At 56.2% G+C, this 23589-nt stretch overlaps 12 protein-coding genes across 12 annotated transcripts; 4 read left to right on the top strand and 8 right to left on the bottom strand.

Annotated features, from left to right (window-relative positions):
* Window positions 1-94: 94 nt before the first annotated feature.
* On the bottom strand, window positions 95-3154 carry OT_ostta12g02065 (FACT complex subunit Spt16p/Cdc68p; the record flags this gene model as incomplete). The annotated part of the gene is made up of 1 exon (XM_003082304.1): window positions 95-3154. One exon carries the CDS (start codon window positions 3152-3154, stop codon window positions 95-97), a length of 3060 nt encoding a protein of 1019 aa, XP_003082352.1.
* A 246-nt stretch (window positions 3155-3400) lies between these two features.
* OT_ostta12g02060 (Ribonuclease Zc3h12a-like) lies at window positions 3401-4339 on the top strand (the record flags this gene model as incomplete). Its single annotated transcript, XM_003082302.1, has 1 exon — window positions 3401-4339. The coding sequence occupies one exon, from the start codon at window positions 3401-3403 to the stop codon at window positions 4337-4339; it is 939 nt and encodes a 312-aa protein (XP_003082350.1).
* Window positions 4340-4407: 68 nt separating this feature from the next.
* Window positions 4408-5421, bottom strand: OT_ostta12g02050 (Ribosomal RNA large subunit methyltransferase F-like; the record flags this gene model as incomplete). Its single annotated transcript, XM_003082301.1, has 1 exon — window positions 4408-5421. One exon carries the CDS (start codon window positions 5419-5421, stop codon window positions 4408-4410), a length of 1014 nt encoding a protein of 337 aa, XP_003082349.1.
* Window positions 5422-5620: 199 nt separating this feature from the next.
* Window positions 5621-7972, top strand: OT_ostta12g02040 (DNA topoisomerase I, DNA binding, mixed alpha/beta motif, eukaryotic-type; the record flags this gene model as incomplete). The annotated part of the gene is made up of 1 exon (XM_003082300.1): window positions 5621-7972. One exon carries the CDS (start codon window positions 5621-5623, stop codon window positions 7970-7972), a length of 2352 nt encoding a protein of 783 aa, XP_003082348.1.
* A 1020-nt stretch (window positions 7973-8992) lies between these two features.
* OT_ostta12g02020 (unnamed product) lies at window positions 8993-9199 on the bottom strand (the record flags this gene model as incomplete). The annotated part of the gene is made up of 1 exon (XM_003082299.2): window positions 8993-9199. The coding sequence occupies one exon, from the start codon at window positions 9197-9199 to the stop codon at window positions 8993-8995; it is 207 nt and encodes a 68-aa protein (XP_003082347.2).
* Window positions 9200-9450: 251 nt separating this feature from the next.
* OT_ostta12g02010 (Sof1-like protein) lies at window positions 9451-10821 on the top strand (the record flags this gene model as incomplete). The annotated part of the gene is made up of 1 exon (XM_003082298.1): window positions 9451-10821. One exon carries the CDS (start codon window positions 9451-9453, stop codon window positions 10819-10821), a length of 1371 nt encoding a protein of 456 aa, XP_003082346.1.
* A 62-nt stretch (window positions 10822-10883) lies between these two features.
* OT_ostta12g02000 (Guanylate kinase) lies at window positions 10884-11621 on the bottom strand (the record flags this gene model as incomplete). Its single annotated transcript, XM_003082297.2, has 2 exons — window positions 10884-11387; window positions 11550-11621. The coding sequence occupies 2 exons, from the start codon at window positions 11619-11621 to the stop codon at window positions 10884-10886; spliced, it is 576 nt and encodes a 191-aa protein (XP_003082345.2).
* A 240-nt stretch (window positions 11622-11861) lies between these two features.
* On the bottom strand, window positions 11862-12539 carry OT_ostta12g01995 (Guanylate kinase; the record flags this gene model as incomplete). Its single annotated transcript, XM_003082296.2, has 1 exon — window positions 11862-12539. The coding sequence occupies one exon, from the start codon at window positions 12537-12539 to the stop codon at window positions 11862-11864; it is 678 nt and encodes a 225-aa protein (XP_003082344.1).
* A 14-nt stretch (window positions 12540-12553) lies between these two features.
* On the bottom strand, window positions 12554-12856 carry OT_ostta12g01990 (Anaphase-promoting complex, subunit CDC26; the record flags this gene model as incomplete). The annotated part of the gene is made up of 2 exons (XM_022982885.1): window positions 12554-12706; window positions 12803-12856. 2 exons carry the CDS (start codon window positions 12854-12856, stop codon window positions 12554-12556), a joined length of 207 nt encoding a protein of 68 aa, XP_022840105.1.
* Window positions 12857-12901: 45 nt separating this feature from the next.
* Window positions 12902-13396, top strand: OT_ostta12g01980 (PUA-like domain; the record flags this gene model as incomplete). The annotated part of the gene is made up of 1 exon (XM_003082294.1): window positions 12902-13396. One exon carries the CDS (start codon window positions 12902-12904, stop codon window positions 13394-13396), a length of 495 nt encoding a protein of 164 aa, XP_003082342.1.
* A 92-nt stretch (window positions 13397-13488) lies between these two features.
* OT_ostta12g01970 (Photosystem II Pbs27) lies at window positions 13489-14115 on the bottom strand (the record flags this gene model as incomplete). The annotated part of the gene is made up of 1 exon (XM_003082293.1): window positions 13489-14115. One exon carries the CDS (start codon window positions 14113-14115, stop codon window positions 13489-13491), a length of 627 nt encoding a protein of 208 aa, XP_003082341.1.
* A 265-nt stretch (window positions 14116-14380) lies between these two features.
* On the bottom strand, window positions 14381-23515 carry OT_ostta12g01965 (PIK-related kinase, FATC; the record flags this gene model as incomplete). Its single annotated transcript, XM_003082292.1, has 2 exons — window positions 14381-23353; window positions 23456-23515. 2 exons carry the CDS (start codon window positions 23513-23515, stop codon window positions 14381-14383), a joined length of 9033 nt encoding a protein of 3010 aa, XP_003082340.1.
* Window positions 23516-23589: the final 74 nt, after the last annotated feature.

Here is a 23589-nt window from a genome sequence, read left to right as displayed (position 1 = left end):
AGTGCGACGCGATCTGAAGCAAACGCAGAGAGAAGGTCGGTCGATCGTTGGTTGATGTTTGAAGTTGAATTTCTTTAGAACTATGTATACTCGATCATCTCTTCTTCTTTCGTGGTCGATCGTCGGAGTCGCTCGCGTTGGCGTCCTCGCGCGCGGCTTTCTCTTCGAGCTCGTCCCAGGACAAGCCTTCCTCTTCGTCCTCGGACATGTCTTCGTCGCCGTCCTCCTCGTCGGAGTCGTACACGCTTTCGTCGTCGTCAGATTCTTCCTCGGATTCTTCTTCGGATTCAGAACCACTCGGCTCGAATTCACTCTCGGCTTCGTCCTCGCCCTCCTCCTCGCTGTCGGTGGCTTCGTTGTTCAAGAACTCCCATCCTCCGGCTTCGAGCCATCCATCCGGATCTTCCTTGATTTGTCGAAGCAACGGCTTCCAGTTAAGGTTGGCCTTACCCTCGTAGTACTTGATGTCGAGCGTGGTGAGCCACTGCTTGATGTTCTCGAGGTACGTGGTCGGGATCTGATCGATGCGGTGCACCTCTCGAGTGAAATCACGGAAGACTATGGCCATGTCAAAGTTCTTCAGGTGGAACCCAACGCGCTCGAGGTTGACGACCTCGATGTCCTGCGCCGCGATGACGAGTGGAGGGAACTCGGTGAGTTCGATCAAGCACGAAGCCGTCGGTAAAATACGCGCGGTGGACTTGAAGGCGACGCCCTGGAAAGCGAGCTCGTTGTACGGCAAGTCGAACTCCAGGTTGAGGTGCGGGAAATCCCGCTCCCAAATCTCTTGCGTGCGCTTGGCGAAATGGCTAAACTCCTTCTGGATTTGCTTTTGGCGCTCGCGCTCGCGCTGTTCGTCCTCGATCTCATCCGGGTCGTACATGTTTCGGCGGCCACCATCTAAGTTTTGGACGGCCTCCATGACTTCCTGGTAGAACTGCACGTCTTGCGTCTTCTTCTTGCCAACCATGATCGGGTTCTTCAGGTGGAAGTGAAGCAAGGTTTTGATTTCCTTCTTCGCAGGTTGGAAGAACGCGAAGCGAATGTTTTCGTACATGATGTCGACCTGCTCGTCCATCTTGGCACCTTGGTACCGCAGACCGTTCGTGTGCGCTTCCAAGGTTCCCGCGCGACGACCGCCTCGACCGCCAAACGTCGGCAACAACCATAACCCCGTCAAGCGGTGGACGCGCCCAGAGGAGAGAACAAGACGCTCCTGGCGAACCAAGTCAGCTCGTTGCGCGCGCTCAGTTTCTCGTGCGATGATCATACGACGCAACGCGGAGATTTCTTGCACGACGTGGTTGGCGTGACGAGCGTCCGTGCTTCGGAAGCTCACCTCCTTCAAGAAGATGGAGTTCGGGAAGCGAACCGCCGCCGCGTATTTTTGAGACGCCGCGGCGCCACCAGTGGGATGCTGAAAGTTGATTCGGATGAACGATGCGCCGGCGTCTTGGCTCACCGACGCAGACTTGACGGACATGATGTGGAACGGCACGAGCTGCCCATAGATGGGCACGAGAACCGTCTCGCGTTCTTGATCGACGGCGAGCACGAGCTCTTGGTGTCGCGGTGTCGGGACATCACGAACGGCCTTGTACGAGACAAACTCAGAGGAGGAGCCCGCCGCGGCGTTCTGCACCTCATCTTCGCCCGCTTGAGTCAATCTCTTGTACGTTTCGGCGTTCTTCTTATCCGCCAACGCGCGCTGGCGGCGCTCGCGATCCTCGGCAGAGGTTGGCGCCCCACGAGTCTTCGCGTCGAGAATGACCCCGCCCTCCTTGACGATCACCTCGTCGGCGTTCTCTTCTTCTTCAGACTCATCGTCGTTCGTGACGTAAGAGATTTCCTTGACGCCCTTGGCGTTGGTGGTGAGGACGGCGGGTGCTTCCCCGGCGGCGCCGACGAGCACCGAGTCGGCGATCATGACGGCGTACGTCGCGCTCTTGCTCCCTTCCTTGGCGCTCGGCTCCGTCAAGCCTTGAATACCCACGGCAACGTTGAAGAGCATCCCGCTCGAGATCTTGTTCTCGCACTTGGCGTTCAGCACGAACGCGGTGTCGCGGAATTCGAGTCCCATGGCGGTGCCCACATTCTTGTTGAGCTTGGACGCCAAAGATTCTCCGTCGCACCCCTCAGCGCTCGCCAGGGACGAGCGCACGGCCTCGTACACGGAAGAACATGTGGCCCCATCGACGAGCGCGGCGATGCCAGCCTCTTGCGCGGCGAGAACCGCGGCGTACACCGCCTCTTGCTCCGCCGTCGGGTCGACCATGTACGTGCGACCGACGTTTGCGCAGTACTGCGTGTACCGAGCCCCAACGGACATGTGCACCACCGCCGGCGCTGGAGCGTAGTGCAACTTCGTCGCCTTACTTTCGGCGCTGTATTTCAAGTCGTACTCACCGCCAGATTGGAAGATTGGTGGGTAACAGATGTCCACATCCTCGGGAGGAAATTTCAAACCGAGCCTCGACGGGTCGATGATCGCGTCCTCCGTCATCTCGCTCAACTTGGCGTGCGTCATCTTTTTCTCGTCCTCGATCGTCCCCTCCATCTCCTTCACCGCGAACGCCAACGCCTTGCTCGTCAGCGTCACCGCCTTCTTCACGAACCCGACCTCCTTCTCATCCTTGCTCGCCATGCACGCCGCCAAGCCGTGCGAGCAATCCTTAATCTCCACCCCCTTCTCCTCCAGCGCCTTCACCATCGTCGTCATCATCACCCCCTCATTCTTCTCCTTCAACACCATCGCCACACCACCGCCCTCCGCGACGAGGGCATCGGCGATCGCTCTCGCCTCCGCCTCTCCCGTCGCGCCCTTCGCCCGCGTCGTCACCTCCAGCTCGATCCCGCGCGACGTCCGCAACACCTCCCTCGCCCCCTCCACCAACGCCGCCTTCTTCCCACCCGCGACGCACCGCATCTTCCCACCTCGCGTCAGCGCGAGCATCGTGTCCGGGAGTTCGTACGCGAACAACCACACCTCCAACGCCACGCCCTTGAGGTATCGCAAATCTTCCTCGCGATTCGCCCCGGTCCCGATCACGACGTGTTCGGCGTCACCGAACGTCTCCGGATGCGCGCGCCACTGTTCGTACAGCGCACCGATCCTTCGCGCGAGCGCGTCTTCGTCCACGTCGGGGGCGCCCATCGCGGCGACGACGTCGACGCGCGCGCGTGTGATGGATGCGATTTTCAAAAAAAAAACAAAAAAACACCACACCCACGCGTCGGCGCGATGCCTAAACCCTAAACCCTAAAAAAGTCCCCCGCGGGACGATTTTACCCCGCGTCGACGTCGCGTGACATATAGCTCGCGCGTGACGTAGAGTACGCGACGGAGCACCCCGCGCGCGTCCGGCGCGACACATCGCGGCGGCGGCGTCGACGCCGCGCGATGGCGTCTTCGGCGTCGCCCGGACGGGCGTCGACGGCGACGACGCCGACGCCGACGACCCCGCGCGCGGGACGACGCGCGCGCGGGACGGCGGCGCGCGACGCATCGGTGACGGGCGCGGCATCGACGGCGCGACGGCTGGTGGTCGTGGACGGCGCGAACGTGGCGTGGGGCTACGCCGCGGCGCTGCGCGCGGCGTACGGAAGCGCGTCCAAGCAGCCGTTGTCGCGCGGTGTCGTCGAGGCGGTGGCGCGGTGCGAGCGCGCGGGATTTGAGGTGGTGTGTTTCGTGCCGAGGACGTACGTGGAGGGGGCGCTGCACGGATTGGCGGACGGCGGCGATTTGAACGTCGTCGTGGCGCGACACGTGGTGTATTTGGGCGGTGGGGTGTGGAGAAATGAACGGTTACGCGAACTCGTCGAGCGCGGACGCGTTCGATGCGTCGAACGGAAGGGAAATCGGGGGGCGGATGACTTGGCGTGCATCGCGTACGCGTTCGCGGAAGACGCCGAGTACGTCGTCTCGAACGATCGGTACAACGATCATCGCTCGAGCGAGGGGTCGGCGATCAGACAGTACTTGAAGCGAAGTCTGCGGGATTACGAGTTCACGTTCGGGTCGGACGCGGATGAGGTGAGGCGCGCGGCGGGCGACGCGTCGACGGTGGGCGTGGGAAGTCACCATTTACCGTCGCCACCGGCGGGAGAGGGAACGGAGTGGGACGCGAAAACGCACGCGCCGGGGAGCTCTCGACCGTGGGCTTGCGGACCTAAGGATGGGATCTGGGGCGCTCGACCCCGAACGAAGAAGCGCCGAGCGTTCGGCAAGGCTGCGAGAACTCGAAGACCAGAACCGAGCGAGATGGACATGGGATTCCCGTTCTGGGCGGTCGACGACGAGGCGTTGCCGTGCGTGTTCAGTCCGAGCTGTAATTTTTAGCCATAGGGTGTTGTGTGTAGACTATTCTGCTTGGTGCTGTGCTAAAAGTGCTCTCTATCTACGCTAATCTACTTCGTCGACGCGGTCTGTTCGCGCACAAACTTAGCAACCTTTGCCAACCTCTCGGGATCTGGTAACGGCACGTTCGCATTGGCGGCGGCCTCCTTGCTCCACGACCACGCGATGCACCATCTCGACGTCTTACCATGCACGAGTTCCGTGGTCCGGATGGCGGGCACGCGCAGGACGTGGAACAACGCGCGCATTTTCGTCATAGTGCTCTTCTTCCCGCACATCGTCGTGAACCAGTGCACCGCGTGTTTCATCTCCAACGACTCGTTAAACATGCGTTTGACGAATGCCTCTTCGCCACCTTCGCACACCATCTCGATCTCTGTTCCACCGCACGCGGTGTTCGGATTCTTCCCCGCCTCCTCCATGGATTCGAAAAACGGTGGATTACACATGGAAAACGCAAACGTCTCACCCTCTCGCACGACGCCTCTAAAGACGTTCGCTCGACCGCCATTTTCGTCCCTCGCGTCCCTGATCTCAATCAGCGCCTCTAAGTGCGGATTTCTCTCCACATTCTCCCTCGCGCTCCGCAGCGCCTCGTCCGTGACATCCGTGCCGACGAAACGCCACCCGCGCGTCGACGCCCCAATCAAGGGATAAATTACGCTTGCCCCAGTCCCGACGTCCAACCCCACGACCCCTTCCCCCCCTTTCACCCCCTCCGGCGCGCTCACCGCCAACAAACGCTCGATCCACTCCACGTACCGCCTTCGATTCGTCGTCGTCGGCACCAAGTGTCCCTCCGGGACGTCCCATCCCCGCGCGCCGTGTCTCACCGCCAAGATCGCCCCCGTGAGCGCCCGCGTGGCTTCCCAGCTCGTAAAATCAATTTTCGCTCGTCTCGTCCCGTCTTCGAGCGTCTCCCACGACGCGTGCGACGCCAAGCGCGCGTCGCGTTCGGCGAGCTCGGTGAAGTCAACGAACGCATCGGAATCACGCGTTCGCGTCCGTTTCTTCCGCCGTGGACCCTCGGACGCCGACGCGCGTCGACGCCCGACGTCGTCCATCGCGCCGACGTCCGCGCGCGCGCTCGAAGCGGCGTCGTATCGCGTCCGAGCGTCGCACCTCGCGAACGCACGGCTGCCGAGTCATCATTCGACGGAAACCGCACCGCGTACTACTGTTTACCCATAAGAAATCCGAGTGTAGGGCGATCACAAAAATCAAATTCCAGTCGTCAGAGCGCGACGCGCGTCGTCCGTCGCGATGCCGGTGTTATCGTCGAGCGACGATGAGATACCTCTGGCGCAGCGCGCGTCGGTGCCGGCGCCGCCGGCGCGCGCGCCGTCGACGCACGCGCAGGTGACGACGAATGTGAATCCGAATCACAATCGAAGTGTGGAAAACAAATCGCAGATCGAGCGTCCCGTCGCTGCGCCCGCCCCGCCGGCGACGAAACCGACGGCGGATGATGGGTCGAGCGACGATGACGACGTGCCGCTGGCGCAGAGAGGGGTGAAGACGGAGGGGGTGAACGGGAGCGGGCACGCGGCGAAGCCGCCGGCGGTGACGCAGGCGGCTAAGCCGCCTACGGTGACGCCGAAACCGATGCTCGGAGGCGGTTTTAAGATGAGTAAGAGACCGGTGACACTACCGGCGAAGCCGAGCTCGCGATTGGACAGCTCGAGCGACGAAGTGGACTCGAGGTCGCTCGCGGTGAGGCGCGAGGGTTTGGAACGGGAGCGTCGAGAGCGCGAAGAAGAGGAGCGCAGACGAAAGGCGCTCAAGCGAGCGAAGATGGAAAGGATCCACGCGCGAGCGTTGGAGTTAGAGAAGCTGGAGAAGGCGGCGAAGAAGGCAAAGCTCAAGGCGAAGCGAGCGAAGATGGAGCGCTCGGACCGTCCTAAAACAGAGGTGAAGCGACCAAAGATAAACCGCAGCGAAGGCTACGTGAAGAAGGGTGCGGTGATCATGTGGAAGACGCTCGAGCATAACGGCGTCGTTTTTCCGCCTCCGTACGAGCCGCACGGCGTTCCACTCACGTACGATGGTCAGGATGTGAAGCTTCTGCCGCACGAAGAGGAAATCGCTGGTTTCTTTGCCGTCATGAAGGACACGGATTACGCTCAAAAGGCCGTCTTCGTGAAGAACTTTATGGATGGGTTTAAAGAGGCCCTAGCGAACGGACCGCACGCGTTCATCACGGACTTCCGAAAGTGTGACTTCACGAAGATGTACAACCATTTTGCGAAGATTCGGGAGGAGAAGAAGCAGATGACCAGCGAAGAGAAGAAGCGCATCAAGGCCGAGAAGGACAAGGCTGAGGAGATGTACACGTGGGCAACGATCGACGGTAGACGTGAAAAGGTCGGCAACTTCCGCATCGAACCTCCTGGTTTGTTCCGAGGTCGCGGTGAGCACCCAAAGATGGGAAAGATTAAGCGACGCGTCATGCCGGAAGACATCACGATCAACATAGGAAAGGACGCGAGAGTGCCGCCGCCGCCGCCCGGACACTCGTGGAAAGCGGTCATTCATAACGACACCGCCACTTGGCTCGCAGGCTGGAATGATGTGATCAACGTCAAAGATTGGAAGTACGTGCAATTTGGCGCCACGTCCACCGTTAAGGCGGAGAGCGACCAAAAGAAGTACGAAAAGGCTCGATCGCTGCATAAGTTCATCGAGAAGATTCGCGCCGACTACAAGAGGAACATGCAAAGCGAGTCGAGAGAGATGGCTCAGCTCGCGGTAACGACGTATCTGGTGGATAAACTCGCCCTTCGTGCGGGTGGTGAAAAAGACGAAGATCTCGCCGACACTGTCGGTGTCTGTACGCTTCGCGCCGGTCATATCAAGTTTATGGAGGACAACGTCATCGAATTCGATTTCCTCGGTAAGGATTCCATTCAATATCTGCAACAGCACAAGATCGATGAAGTCGCGTACAAGTGCCTCCAGCGTTTTGTCAAGGATAAGGGTCCGGATGTGGACATCTTCGATTTGATTGATCCGTCCAAGGTGAACGCGCACCTTCAAACTCTCATGCCTGGTCTCACGATCAAGGTGTTCCGTACTTACAATGCGTCCATCACCCTGGATTCCTTGCTTGCGGACACTGATACGAACCTCACGACGCTTCAAAAGAAGGCCAAGTACGACGCCGCTAACAAGGAGGTGGCCATCTTGTGTAACCACCAGAAGGGCGTGAGCAAGGCGCACGACGAACAAATGGGTAAGTTGAACGATAAGAAGAAGGATCTCGCAAAGCAAATCACCGATATGAAGAAGAACAAGGACGACAAGAACCAAAAGAAGAAGCTTACCGCACTCAAGGAGCGGGCAGCTAAGTTGGCGATTCAAATGGAAATGAAGGAAGAATTGAAGACTGTGTCTCTCGGCACATCGAAGATTAACTACCTCGATCCAAGAATCACGCTTTCTTGGTGCAAGCGTCACGAAGTACCGCCTCCCACGGTGTTTACCAAGGCTCTGATCGACAAGTTTCACTGGGCAATGGATTGCGACATGGACTTCAAGTTTACCGAACCGAAAGCGACAGATGCAAGGCCGTCGTCTGGAGGCGGTGGAGGCAACGACGACGACGACGACGAATGATGGATGCACAAAAATTGCGTTTGAAATAATATATAAAAGAGTGATGTTGACAAATGAACCCCCGCAGAGAAGGATTGAGTAATCAGACTCGAACCACCGTAAAGATTTACGATTTCAGTACGGCCGTCACAACGTCAATCTAACTCCTCACAGTAAGTAGTTCACGCAGAGGCCTCGGCGAAGTACGACTTGTCCAACGGTTTTTCAACGACTTCATCCGGAATACCCAGGATGGCTGAGAAAGCGCTCTCTGGAGCCCCCTTACCCGTTCGTTCGATATCACGGAACACATTGATCAACTCTGAAGAGTGTACCGCGCCCGAAAGCACGTGCTTGGCGCCGATGATGAAATTTGGGATGGAGTGGATGCCCATCCTGCGCAGGACGTGTAGCGCGCCCTCGATCTCGGCCTCGCCCTCGCCCGAGGCGAGGAACTCTTCCGCTTTCGCGCGATCGAGCCCAGCCGCCGCTGCCGCATCGCACAGCATTTCACGATCGTTCAGCTTTTGTCCCTCTACAAAATGTCTTCGATTCAATTCGTTGTAAAGTTTTTCGCTCACGGCGCATCCGTGGTGCTTTGTCACCCACTGCACCAACCGATGACTCTGCATCGTGCTCGACGCTAATCGATCGAGATTGAAACTGTCGATCCCAACTTCCCTTCCGCGCTCCTTGAGCCTGTGTCTTCGCTTCTGCGCCTCGAATTGCGCCTTACCGCCCCACTTCCTCTCGAGCCGAGTTCGATTCGTCTCGCTCCACGACTCGTTCCTCGGATACTCAGGTTCTAAGAAGAACGGCACTCGAATCACCGAAAATCGCACCGGATTGCTCACATCCAGCGGTTTCTCCGTCACCGCTCGCATCGCTCGCTCCAGATGCCGCTTTCCGATGAATCCGTTCGGTCACATGGTGTCGCTCACCAACTCGACGCACACGAGCTGGTGTCGCCCGCGAGCGAGTTTCACCCCACGCATCGCCTCCGCCACTCCCCTCGCGCCTCGCATCATATCGATCGTTCGTTTATTTCTTCTCCACGCTCTCGTGCGTGTGTCCCGCGGGCAACGCGAACCCGTCGACGGCTTCGCTGAAGCGCACGACAACCTTATCGGGCGAAATCTCCGCCGACTTTACGTTTACGAGCGCGTTTATCACCGCCTTTGCGACCTCTTTCCGGACCTCGGCGTTACGCGCCGTCTTCGGGAGCCAGGCGATGTGCACGAACGGCATGAACGCGACGCGTCGCCGTCTGACGTGCGATTCTTTTCCTCATCAGACGGCGGCGCGACGCGCGCGTCGACACTTCACCGCGCGCTGCGTCGCGAGCGACGTCGTTCGGGCTCGACGCGCGACGGATTTTGACGCCCGGCGTCCATCGAGCGCGCGCGTGACGTCGATCGCGGCGTGGATCGCGCGCGAGAGCGCGTTTCGTGAAGGAATTCGTGCCGGCGGCGGCGGCTTCGTGGCGGCGAGCTCGCACGATGCGCGTCAAGGTGATCAGCCGCGTCGAGGAGGACTACACGCGCGAGTGTAAGACGGATGCGCTCAGGGTGCACCGAAATCTCGATCCCGAGCTCCGGCCGATGCAGCGAGCGACGGAGTACAAGCGAGCGCTGAACGCGGTGAAGCTGGACAAGGTGTTCGCCAAGCCGCTCGTCGGGCAATTCGGTGGACACGCGGACGGTGTGCTGTGCATGGCGAAGTCGCCGACGTCGTTGACGGAGTTGGTGAGCGGCGATGCGAGCGGGGAGATTCGAATCTGGGACGTGCCGAGTAGGAAGACGTTGCGAATACTGAGCGGACATAGAGGGGCGACGCGCGGCGTGTGCGTGTCGAAGGATGGGAAACTCGTGGTTTCGTGCGGTGACGACGCGACGGTGCGGTTGTGGACGCTTCCGAAGGCACAGATGGGGGATATGAGTGACCCGACGCGGAAGATTCCGAAGGTGACGACCACGGCGGTGTGGCAGCAAGATAACGGGTTTAGGGACTGCGACGCGCACTGGGGGAAGAACGAGTTCGCCACCGCGGGGGCGACGGTGCAGGTTTGGAACATGGAGCGAGGCAAACCGATGCACACGTTCGAGTGGGGGGTAGACACTGTGCTCTCGGTGCGATGGAATCCGGTGGAGTCGGATATATTTGCTTCGTGCGGCACAGACCGATCCGTCGCGCTGTACGACGTTCGCATGGAGACGCCGCTGCGAAAGATTATCATGCAGACGAAGTCGACCAAACTGTGCTGGAATCCGATGGAGGCGTTCAATTTTACCGTCGCAAACGAGGATACGAACTTGTACTCTTACGACATGCGGAAGATGGACATTGCAACGTGCGTGCACAAGGATTTCGTCAACACTGTCATGGACATCGATTACTCCCCAACAGGGCGCGAGTTCGTTGCCGGGAGCTACGACAGAACGATCCGTATATTCGATTACAACGCTGGGCACTCCAAGGATTGTTACCACACGAAGCGCATGCAGCGTGTGTTCTGCACGCGCTTTTCCATGGATGGAACGTATGTGTTCAGCGCGTCGGACGACTTCAACATTCGATGCTGGAAAGCGGATGCAAGCGCGCAGTTGGGGACGCTTTCGGCTCGAGAAAAGCGCAAGCATCAGTACAATGCGTCTTTGAAGGACAGATTCAAACACATGCCCGAAATTAGGCGCATCGCAAACCACCATCACGTGCCGAAGGCGATTCACAAGGCGACAAAACTTCGCCGCACTATGCAAGACGCCGAGACACGCAAGGCGAAGAGACGAGTCGCCCATGCCGCCCCTGGAGCAGAGAAGAAGGAGTTCAAGCCCGCTCGGAAGAAGAAGATCCTCGCCGAGGTGGAATAGTCATCTCGATGTCGTCATTGCTAGGAATTGTTGTACCATGTCAAACGTTTTACAAACGAGAATTACTTTCGAAGCGCGTCAAGACGCGCCTGCAGGTCGTCATCCAGACCGCTCCCGGCGGTGGGCTCCGACGCACCACCTTCCAATACCGCTGCGCGCTCCGCCTTCGACTCCGAGGCAACCCCAACCTTGGTCGCTGGGGCCGAAATGAGCTCCGCCCCGACATTGCACCCAAGCTCGTCCAACACAGCATTCACCAGTTCCTCCGTTTCCTCCTCTTCATCCTCACCAGCGAACGCATCGTCGACCGCATCACCCATCACCTCCGTGGTCATCTCCATCTTTTCATTTTGCCTCTCAAACTCCTTCAAGATATTCGTCAACGACGGAAGATTCAACCGCGCATTCATCGACTTCATCGCCTTGGTCACCCCACGCATCGCGTCTGCCATGGCCTGCGAGCTCTTCAGCGTCTGCATTCGCAGCGACACCCCTTGCAACTGCGACTTAAGGGCGTAAAACTTCGTAATCGAGTGTCTCGTGCGAACGAGATCCTTCGCCATGACCTGCGTCGAGCGAATCGTCTCGGTCAGTCGCCTCGTTCGCGCGCCAAACTGTCCGTCGCGCGCTTTCCGCTCTTTCGCCTCTTTTCGCCCCCAACTATCGCGCGGACGCCCGTCGTGACTCCAATGACATCACAGTATCACGCATCGACTCCGCGCACGCACCTTCACGGCGCCCATTTGATTCGCCTTGGCCACTCGCTTGATCTCTGCGATTAATTTCTTCTCCTGATTCATCATCTGCGTCCGCTCGCGTTCGATTTCCCGTATCGATCGGTCGAGCGAGCGCTTGTTATCTCTCAAGAGCTCCTGAGGGGTCTTTTGCTTGCGAAAGAGCCACATGCTGGACGCGCGTCGCGAAGTGCCGAGCGTGATTCTATTCAGATTCTCAACTGTCGGCCAGTTTTACCCACCAGGTGGTTGCTTTTGGGAGCGGTTCGATGAGTCAAGCCACACGCGCGTTCGATTACAAAACGATCACGGACCGCCCTTGTTGATGATGACTCGGGCGGCTATGGCGACGGCGCACGCGACGCCGAAGGCGTACGGACCGAGCCTCGCTAGGTCGATTCGAGAGTTGGAATCGGACTCGACGCGCTCAGCGATGACGCGCTTCAACGCCTCGTACGCGGCGTCTAGATCGTCGTTCACGATGATCGCGTCGAAGAAACCGGGGACGTCCTTCTTCGCCATTTCCGTTCGAGCGTTCTCGAGCCGCTTCAACACGGCGTCCTCGGCCTCGGTGCCGCGTCCGCGCAGTCGCTTTTCGAGCTCCTCCATAGACGGCGGCGCGATGAACACGTACGCCGCGTTCAGCGTTGACTTCTTCACCGCTTCCGCGCCCTGCACGTCTATATCGAGGATACAAATCCTTCCCTGCTTGGACACCGCGCGAACGGCCGCGAAGGACGTACCGTAGATGTTTTGATGCACGTTGGCGTGCTCCAAAAACTTCCCGCTCGCGATGTCCCGCTCCATCGTCGCCTTGTCCACAAAGTTGTAGTGCGTCCCGTTCACCTCCCCCGGACGCGGCGCCCGCGTGGTGTGCGACACAGAGAACCCAAACTTATCAGGAAACTCTCTCTGAAGCATCGCGATCAACGTCCCTTTCCCCACCCCGGACGGTCCGACCACGACGAGCGGTCGCGGCGGCATCTCGCTTTATCCTTTTATTCCTCCTCTCTCACCTCCGCGATCCCGATCCTTCGCTCGCGCTCGCGCTCACGCTCCGCTCGACGCACCGCGTCACCGTCCACCGAGTCGCGCGCACCGATCGTCCCGAGCTCGCGCGCGTTCACGCGTTCCCGTCGAAGTCTTTCAAACTGCGCGCGCGCGAAACGATCGAATTCGCACCCGTCAGTCGCGCGTTCGACGCCGCGCGCGCGGTGGACGATCGAGCGATGCGGTGACGTCCGTACCTCGTCCTTATCCTCGCCCTTGAGCTCCAAGCGCGTCGGTGGTCGACGGAGCATGCGCGTGCGCGAGTGACGGAGGCGCGCGTCACGACGCGGCGCGTCATGACGACGACGGACGACGACGCGCTCGCGCTCGAGGTCCAACCGCCGTACGCGGTGATGCTCGTGGACGGGAAGAAGACGATGGACGTCCGGGCGTACGCGTCGGAGCGCGCGTGGAGGACGCCGTGCAGAGTTTGGGTGGTCGAGACCTCGGGAGGAACGCACGGCCGAGCGGTTCTCGGAGAATCGTGGACGTCCGAGGACGGGGAGGCGATGTTTAACGACGAGGGTGACGATGGAGCGGGTCCGCGGGCGCGCGTGATCGGATGGATCGAGCTCGGAGGGACGACGGAGTATCGGGACGGAGCGGCGTTCGACGCGGACGCGGAGAGACATCGCGTGGACGAATCGTCGGCGTACTATCCCGATTTTAAGAGTGGAGGGACGTGGTACGGGTGGCACGTCGTCAGGGCGGCGCGAGTGGACGACGCGCCCGCGGTCGTGTCGCAAAGGCGATTGTTTAGAAGCGTACACGCGATTCGATTTAAAGCGTGATAGCTGAAGCCGATGGGACGCTGATGGGGATTAGTTTAGCTTGATAGTTGCAACGCCGACGACGCAAAGAACGCGTCGTTTAATTACTCAATCTATCTTCCAGCGGCGATGAGTTCCTTGGTCTTGGCGATGTTCGTCTCTACGACGTCGAGTCGACTCTTCGGAATCGGCGCCAACCCATTGAACGAGTAGTGTCCCGCGAGCTGGTTCAACGCATTGTAGAACGCCCGCCCGGACGCCATCTTCGAGCTCCCACCCGGGGCGTACTTCCCACTCCAGTTATTCGACTTCTTCTGAAACGCCGCGACTGCCTTCTCCCGAGAGCCGTCGTACACGTCCATGGCCAATAGCGCCTCCACCTCGCCAACGAACTCGAGCGTGTCGCTCTGATACGTCGTCAAGCTCGTCTTCGCCCCCGTCGGATTCGCTGCCTTGAACGATCGACTGCCGCCCACTTCGTACGCGCCGACGTCGATCCCGTCTTGCGCGAGAATGTTCGCTCGGCACTCCGCGCCGTCCTCCGTCGGGTCGCACACCTCCTTGAACTTCTGCGCGTTCGCTCCCGGCGCACTCGCCGTCGACGCCGCCGCGAGCGCCAGTGACAACGCCACGAATCGTCGCGACGTCGACGGCGCGCTCTCAGCGCGCGAGGCGTCTTCCGCGACACGCTTGAAGAGCGCTGACGCGGACACGTTGAAGGTTGCGCGCGCTTTGTTCATCGCGCGCGTCGCTCTCGACGCTCGAGGAGACGCGCGCGCTCTTCCGGCGACGGCGCGGAGAGGTTGGGCGACGGACTCGGTGCAAGTGAAAGCGCGCATCATGCGCGAGCGTCGTCGCGTGCGCGAGGGCAAGTGACGTAAAATTGGTCGCTCTGTCGTCGTACATGTAACATGACGTCATCGATTTCACCTCAACCACGTGTAGGTCGAGCCTTGATGAATCGATCGACGTTTTGTTCTCGCATTATGATTACATTTCGAATTATCAGAGCCAAGCGGCCCATCCGGCGTACATCAAAGCGAGCTTGTGCGGATCGCGCGCGTCGTGGAGGAGCTGTTGGACCTGACCTTGGATGGAGCGGAGCTCGCCGTCTTCGTAACCGTCGAGTTTTTGCTTTACGCGCATGAGCGCGCGCTCGGCGTCGAGGTTACCCTCGTCCGCGTGCACGGGGCTATCGCCCATACCGTTGTAATGCTTCGACGACGCGGCGGCGTCCTGGCGACCGCCGACAGCCCACTTGATGATGGGATCATGCACGAGGACGGCGATGATGGTCGTGAGCGCGTCTCTGTTTGAACGCAGCACTTTCATGGTCTCCTCACAGCATCGACGCATGATGCCCTCGACGCCGCATGCACCCATGCCATCGACGATGTCACGGGTCAGGCGGAAAGGAACGCGTTCGGGCGTCTTCAAAGTCAAGCCTTGCTCAAACGTGACACCGAAATCGATGTGCACAAACTCCGCCGTCCATCTGTCAATCATGATGTTACTGCTGTGTCTATCACCGAGACCTATGACGTAGCCGACGATGGAATTCACTGCGCATGATCGTGTGTACGCCACGCGCTTTTCGAACCAATTACTCGGATCGGGAAAGTTCTCCAAGAAGAAGTTGTGCATGACAGGGCGGAAGTTGGCGCACACCTCCTCATACGTTTTGTGTAGCTCGGACGGTGGCAAACCTTTCATGAGCCGCGAGATATCTCCGTGCTTCATATCGCAAGGTCGATATCGCTCGTGAGCTCGAATGAGATAACTCGATAGCAAAATCGATTCGTCCACGTACTCAAGGAGGCCAGCCTCCGGTGAGAAAGGAATGACCTTGTATGTGCGAATACGCATGCGCCGAGAGTTCGTGCTCAAGTTTCGCTTGAGCAACGTATTCACCAATCCGAAGAACTGCTGAATAACGGCATCTTGTCGCAGATCGTCGTTGCCACTCTTGGCCAACTGATGATAGATTTTGCCGTTAGAACCGTAGCAAGACACAACTTTTGGCACGTTGATGCCGCCAACAAGTCGTGCGGCGTCACCAAAGTGTGAAAAGTATGGAAAGGTTCCATCGGCGTACTCGCATTTCGGATCGATTGCTAGTGGTGCGGTAAGTACAGGAACCATCTTCAAATCACTCAGCGCTCGTTTCTTCACGTCGCTCGGCAATTGCTTCCACGGCGTCTCGTTGTTGCTTGAAAGCGACATTGTCGCGATGCGAATGTATGCCTCGATCAATCGTTCCATCTGTGATAGCATCATCCGTTTCTCAGGGTACTTTGACCCATCTTTCTCCAGCAGCCTCTTCGCGGCGGCGATCTTTTCGCTCGGCGAACGCACTCCAGCACGAGAGACTCTATCACCTCGCGTCAGTGCTTGAATTTGGTAAATGACGTGATACGGGTGGTCTCGAATCAGTCTGAACACCAGATGTTCGAGCAGTTGGATAAAATTATTTTCAGCGTTGCACGGCGTCCCCAGACGACTGATGATTTGATGCGACAGCTCCAGAAAGATCTGACTCGGGATTCTGGCGCCTCGAGTGATGAGCTTCTCGATCTCGCCGTTTACCGCGGAGGTGAGAGTTCCTCCGCTGAGACTCTTTGTGCTGACGCCGGCGCAGTGAGTGAACCAAAGCGATATCATCCTAAAGACAGTCTCCTGGGCGTTCCAACCGCCGGCTTCGAGCGATCTGCGGTAACCTTGCAAAGCGGTGATTAGTGCGTTCCTATGCTCACCGTGCATGCCCATCGCCTCTTCGTGATCATTCGACACTTGCCTCTCAAGTGGATACAATCGACCAGTGATGCTGTTTATCTCATTCACAATCGCTTCGTACGCCCCGGTGCCCTTTTTCTTACCAACGAGCGCGAGATGTTTGGTATCTTTTTCGCGTTTGAGACGCACTAGCTCGTCTTCGTTCCGCTTACGCAGTCTCTCGTAGCGAGCCCACTCGGGAGACTTAAGACGGTCCTCCAAGTGGCGATACTGAGCGTCGGTGAATTGCGCCAGTCGAAAATGAACTCTGCTCAAAAGTCTCACAGACGTCACATCGTTCAAGCCATCTTTCGAGTAAATGACGGCGCACTTCGCTTCATGGACTCCTTTTCCCTTCATAATATCTGCATAAGCGGCCGTCATACCGGAAACGCAATCTAGAAACTTGCTCAAGATGACTTTGCTTGACTCGCTTCGCGCGCGCGCTTGCCACTTTGACAGCAGACACACGAGCTCGAAGAACCTCGCGCTCGGTGGTGCCGATGCGTTCTCCGATCTTTTTGGAGAGCTTAAGAGTAAATTTTGCCCGGGCCGCATGGATTGCACGATGGAATTGACGACGGAAATCGCTGCTTCTGACTTGCCTTCCGCCCACAACAACTTGGCTTCCTCTACGCGCCACGGCGACGTACCCAAACTTATCATATCCGACTTCGTTTGATCGCGCCCGTGCATGATACGCAGATTTCGTATGGCCTGCACACCCTCAGTGATATGACCGGCTTTACGAGCTAGCATGGAAGTTCGTGTCATGTGTTGAGCGTAGTTGTCGTACAAACCAGCGAGCTGGAAAAGGACGCCTTGCAGCGCGAGAGACTGTTCGATGAGTTTGAACGGCGCGTCCTTCACATGTCTCGAGCGCCAGCAGTCGTTCATACTTATGAGTGCGCGCTTTTTTACCTCGACATTGGCGTTAGAGTCGAAGTGACGCCATAATTGAGCGGCATCACGGATGTCATCGAGCATGCGCAATTTCATTATGGTGACGTTCATCGCATCTGCCGATTCTGCCTGCTCACTGATCGCTTTTTCCAGAATGTGAGCGCGCGACCTATTCGTCTCATAGATTGCGCAGGCCGTGTCATTACGATCGAGTGCGCGCAACGCAGCGTGCAAACTCTGATTGAACTCTGATGTGGTTGAATGTTGCGTTCGAGTGATCCCCGTCGGCAACGTCCATATTCCAGCTCGCCACGCTGCCTCATACTGCAACTCTTTCATCTCTGGAGCCGCCAACTCGTCATCGGACAGTGCCTTCGAGTACGCACGGAGCAGGTGTGAGCAGCCGAGCTCTCGAAGGGATCTCATCATAGGCACGCTATGCTGACCGTCGTGTGTACCGATGTTTTCTCCACTGCTGCGCAGCAAGTCATATCCCGCAAGGGCTCTGTCCCAATGCCCTTCGTGTTCGCTTAATCGTAGTTGCAACTCGAGTGAATTCGAACACAACAAACCGTACAGACCATCAGGTTCAGAAAGTTTCGATTGAGCTTTAAGTAATAGCGAAAGATGCTCCGGCACAGAGTCAGACATCTGTCCATGTGAATCGCCCACGTTCAGAGAGACACTGTCACCCTTCTCTTCCAGCCAATACTCGACAAACATTATGGCCGTAAGGGGTGCTTCAGTGTGAATTGCCGCCTGTGCAACGGTAAGATAATCAATATCGAACCAGAAAATTTTTTTCCACTTGGCTGGATCTCGCGCTCGAGATCGCCGTTCGCTAGGCTCATCAGGACGTTTCGCTCTGAATGCTGTCGTGCGCTTACGGCGTAAATACTCGAACGTACGCAATATGAACTTGGCGGCTCGACGACCTTCCGAAGTGTTTGCACGGTTTAATGTTCCTGTGAATCCTCGACTGAGAGCATCGTGAACGTCTTTGTTCCCTTTCACTGATAAGTCATGGCGCGCATCGGCGATCTCAAAAAGCATATGCGGGAGAGCGAGCTCTGCCACAACATAATCAGAGATCATCAACGATTCCAGCAAGCGAAATAACGGGTCAGCTTTGCACTCGGGTAGTAACCTATGTACAAGAGCGCAAATCCAGTTCTCGTACGCTTTGTCTGAGCCGTTCTCATTAATTGTCCAGAGACGTTCGTCATCGAGTTCGTACAGGTCGCTCACCATGCTCTTCACACAAACAGATTCAACCGCAGGGACCGTAAGTGCTTCCGTGGCGAAAGGCGCAAGATAAAACCTTTCCGTTTCGGGTATCTTCTGATGCGTAGCGCAGACTTTTTTTATCGTAAACAAACCTTGAATTGTTGCCGCAGCAGAGCGCACGGTCGAGCTCTTTGGTGAGCACAGAAGGCTACTCAAGTATTTCAAATTCTTTACCACAAACATTTCCAATTGTGTCATACCAACAACAAAATCTTTCCCGCCCAACGGTAATTTTTGCTCCGGTGGTATGAAAGCCAGCACTTGCGGCCTAAGTGGACCGAGAGAAGACACTAGCTCGGCTGCGATTGAGAAGAGCTCTGCATCCGCCAACGGGGCCACAAGTTCTGCAAATTTCCACACGTGCTCAGAAATCGTACAAGACCATTTGTATGGTGAAAAATCTTCTTCATCACTCATCTTTAACAGATATTTCTTGTGCATCAGTGCCTCAAGACCGCCAGCTCGCAACGCCACGCGTTGCAGCGCTTTGGGCAAGGTTGGTGCTTTCTCCACGAGATATGACAATCGCTCTGCGTGGCTTGGCTTGTCAACATTTAGCAAAATATCTCTCACATCCTTGAGCATGGGCAAGTCGGGCAACGGCGGTAACACTCCTAGCACGCGGTAGATCGACTTTGGTGGCTTCGTGACGATGATCCGCAGGAAATTCTGCGCCTCAGTGCGCTGATCAACTGAACTTGCATCCGATTCAACGACGGAACTCAATACAAACATCAATGGGACGATGAAGTTCTCCATAGTGAACGAAAGCTCGCTTTGATCTTCATTGAGGCGATTTAATTCGTCGTAAGCACTCAGAGTCTGTTTCGCCAAAATCTGAATGCACTGCGTGCCGATCGTGTTATCATTCAAATTTGGTATGAGCATGAAATAGACATATCTGAAGAGAGACGGGATTCTCACATTTTCTTCACCAATGCAGGACAACAAGACTTTCAACGACGCCAAGACTTTCAGCTTGTGCCTCGATGACGTGGCCATATCGATCGCTTCGTGAATAGATAGCATGCACTGAAAAATAACGTCAAAAGTCCAAGTGATGGTAGAATCTTGTTCATTCATGAATCGCTCGATGACATGTATGATGTCGGTCGCTCGTCTGTACGGAGGTGATACATCAAACAGCTTCGCGCTCTCGACAGGATCTCTCGCTAAATGCAGAAGCTCGACCAGAATTTGTAATTGATTAGAGCTGTCGTTAGGCTTCCATCCTCGTATGGACTTTTTCATCAAAGATTCCACATATGTCTGCGCAGCTATCGCCTTTGGATCCGGACAATCTTTCGCCACCAGTGCGTACAAACGCGCTTGAACGACGTCCCAGTTTAACTTGATCATCTGTTGAATGGTACCACTATCACTCATAGCTGCGAGCGTGTTCAGTCCATCTCGATCCTTATCGTAAATCAAAGCCGGAAGCAAAGATCTCTTCAGTTGCGCTGCAACCGTTTTCGCATCAGTGCCAGGCGGAAGACCGAGCACTTCAGGGACTTCAAATAGTAGAGATACAGAAGCTCCTGAATCGATCCAGAGCCTTCCTATAGTGCGGTTGTGAAACTGTACGAATGAGGCGACCGATGGATGCCCAGTAGATTCTGCTAAATGAATTATCGCGTTCATGGCCGGTATCTGCAACCGACTGCCGTGTCGCGCGCGATGATGAATTATCATGAAGGCGCACCATGGTTCGAGCACTGATGAGATGATCCCGACGGCAGATATTATGTGAAGGCTTGACCACTCACGTTCTGTATCATCGATGTCGTCCGTAGCTATATCCAAACCACCTGATGGCAGAAACTGGCACTTGATGGCTAATCCGGGAACAACCGTGTTTTGAAATATGCTCGTGTGGTCCGCCTCAAGGAAGAAACCAATAGCTGAAGCCATCGCGTAACCGGCGTGTATGCGCACCAAATAACTATCATCTCCTAAAAGCCAGGCTAGGCAACCTCCAAAACGCGGTTGAAAGTAGTCCATTTCATACGTGAAGAGGGACAAGATGCAATCAGCCAGTTTTGCGCGAACACCGCAATTTCTCAGAGCTGCAGGAATTTCACCATCTACTACGCCAGCTGCTCGAGTGACGAGATCCGCCAGCACGCCATGAGTATTTTCAGGTATAGGTGGCATTTCACAGTTGGAATTCGAGGAAGTCAACTCGCAAAGCCCGTATGTCAATATTGTTGTTTGATTCAATAGCCACTCTCGAGCCGATGACATCAGTCCTGCGTTTTCATCTAGATTCACCTGCCCTCTCGCAACCGCTTGAAGAACTGGTAGCACGACACCAACCAGACTCGCCGAACGCGACGATTGCACTAATGATATCGCAACTTCAGCTATATCTTGCGACACACCGATGCCGCATGGTCCACGAGGCGGTGCGCCCTCCGGTGGCACGGCGTAGCGCAATAGCAACGCAGTCAATGTAGCTACTGATTCTGGTATCACCGACGTCATTGACTCAAGACACTTCATGATTTGCTTCACATATCGCTCGCTACACGCCACATTTCCGTCATTTTCAGGCATTATCGTCGTCGACGTAGTAGCCATCTGAGATGTGTTTGAGCGTTGCGCCTCTGAATCAACCATTTGAAAGTCCAAGTCGTCATCAAAAAATGTTTCCTCTTGTGAGTGACGAGCACTGGTCATGACACTGTTGCTGCCCACCGTCAATCCGTGATCTATGTTTTGCAGTAACTCCCGAGCGATGTCATACAGGATTTCGACAACATTTCGACACAGATCTTCCAAGGCTTCGCTCTTGCACCCAGCGTGTTGCACCTGCCGAAGAGTCGACACCAAAGTAGGAATTGCATCCAACACGGTTGTTTTCGAGCTAAGTATCGTATCTAAGTGCAATCCAATCCGTAAAGCACGTGGTATCGTCGCAAAAATCGTCTTCATGAGTGATGCGTTACCACCCTGGTCTAAACTTTGCATGGATTCTGTTCTCCGATTTATCGGTGCTAACGATGTGATTGCTCCTAACGCTACTGTGCATACACGAACCGCATCTGTAGGATTCCGCGCGGCGCCTATAGCTTTCTCTAACATTTGTGCACCGGTAATACGGATTTCCGGGTCCATACTCACCTCTTTTGAACTGCTGTTGACTGTAGTCACGTCATCAGCGCGTTTCGGATTGAACCCAAACTTGGCGAAAGGTTTTGATACGAGACGAAGGTTCTCCACGTCTCGCATAAAGCTCACGTGATCGTCGTCTGGTGACTCTAACCAACTTCTATCTTCTTTGTCTATCCAGGCTCTATGAGAAGCCGCGACGAATGAATTCTGAATGGCTGAGAGTACACGGTCTAAGGCGACGTCCGAAGTTGTTGACGCGTTTGCACGACGACTGTAAAATGAAAAACGTTCATCCGTCTTTTGTGACAAACCACGGAGAAGCCATAGAAAGTATTCGTCATACGAACGCCCAGCCACGACATGCTCACTTAGTCCAAGGGACGACACCGCGCTAACGAGCTCAAGGGTTGCCAGTGTTGGAACTTCAGCGAAATCAAAGACGCTGAGTTGCCAGAATTTTTGACGCAGCAACGATGGATGAATGAGTTCGCTACTGACCATCGTCGCGAACAGCAATAGAGATTCATTCGTCAGACGAGCTTCGGCTAGATGTGCCGGGAGCCAGTACACTAAACAATTGGTCACCTTCGTCCAAACCGGCGACGCATTATTGCGCGTACCACCAGCAATTTCCTGCAAACACCGGATCAACCACAGTGAGTGAGCGAGAACTTTCATGTCTGACATGCTTCCTTGCGAGAATGAATCACTCAAGGCAATCACCAATCGATTTGCGCAATCATCCAGCTCTGGTTTTGCCAATGAACCGCCATGTCGTTTCAACAGCACGCAAAAGACAGCGCCCCAATAGCCGCCGTCGGATAAAATCTTGGAAACGATCCGCTCCACGTGCTTACCATCACCTCGTGCGCGCTTGGCGCTTCGCGTTATTTGATTCATGTCAGAGCTAACCGTTGACGTCGTTCTTTCAGAAAATACCAGCACGTCGCAGTAAAGCTCAAACAGGAGCTTCTGCGACAATTTCACATCAAATCTGTCAGAATTATTGCCGCCGACGGATCGATCTGAACCTATGTCATCTATCTGTTTCTCGAGCACTTCCACGAGATTTTCAACACTCTCGTGACCTAATACGTCTAAACGATTTTGCACGTAGCAATATTTTATCAACTCTTCCTTCAAGCGCCTGTCTCTCACATTCCCTTTGAGTGCCCACGCCAAGTACGGGTAGACGCTATCGTGAAGTGCAGCCATTCGCGAGCTCACGTCCAAACCTGTCTTAAGCAAAAACTTATTCATGGCAGAAACAAGCATTGCGGCCGTGCGGCCGTCTTCGCGAAGATTATGAAACGTATCTTTGAATGTCTCCATCAAACCATTAACCGTTTGCACAGATAAATCATAGGGGCAGTTGCGCAGCAGCAAATAGAAAGCCGCCGCGCCTCGATACAACTCCTCCTTCTTCTCCCCGTTCATCGCTTCACTCGAGCTCGAAGTGGACTTGGACGCAAAAAGTTTTATCAATTCTTCGAACACGCTCTGTTTCGCTCGCGAGCAGTACTCCGGCACATTTAAAAGATTGTTCCGTAGGATGTGTACGTAGTCGACGACGAAGTTTGCGTCGCCCGATTGCAACACGATTAAAACGTGTGCGAACATCTTTCCAGCGCGTCTCAGCAGCGGAACCGATATACCATTCGTCCGTTTCCGACCTTCAGCCGCGGCTACGCACGTCCTGAGAAGCGAGAAAGTGTTCTTATCTGTCGTGTGTTTGTCGTCCTCCAACTCGCTCGTCACGCAAACCATTACCGAACTAATCAGACCCGCCCAAGTAGACTTCACGTCACCACTCCCCGTGGAATCATATTCCTTCGTCCCCACGTCCAGATATCTAACGAAATCGCTCGACTGTAGGCTCAATAACACATCCTTAATGCCCTCCTGTGCGCGTGCGTCGGATTACTGACAGTCAGTCATCGATCGAGTCCCCGCCCGCGTCTCGCGTCGCAAGTCGCATCGCTCACGCTGTCGGCGCGCACGCACCCTTCGCTTACGGAGTTTCTCGCTCCGCAGTGCGTCGTGCAGCGCGCTCACGTCGAACATATTGCGCGCGCGTTCGAGTTCGCTCACGTCTCGACCGACGCGATCGTCGCGCGCGTTCGTCGCTCTGGCGCTCG

This window comes from Ostreococcus tauri (genome assembly GCF_000214015.3).
Source record: "Ostreococcus tauri WGS project CAID00000000 data, contig chromosome 12, whole genome shotgun sequence".
In the NCBI taxonomy this organism is placed as follows: domain Eukaryota; kingdom Viridiplantae; phylum Chlorophyta; class Mamiellophyceae; order Mamiellales; family Bathycoccaceae; genus Ostreococcus; species Ostreococcus tauri.
The sequence above is the reverse complement of the archived record's forward strand: the minus strand, read 5'-3'. Positions and strand labels throughout refer to the sequence as shown.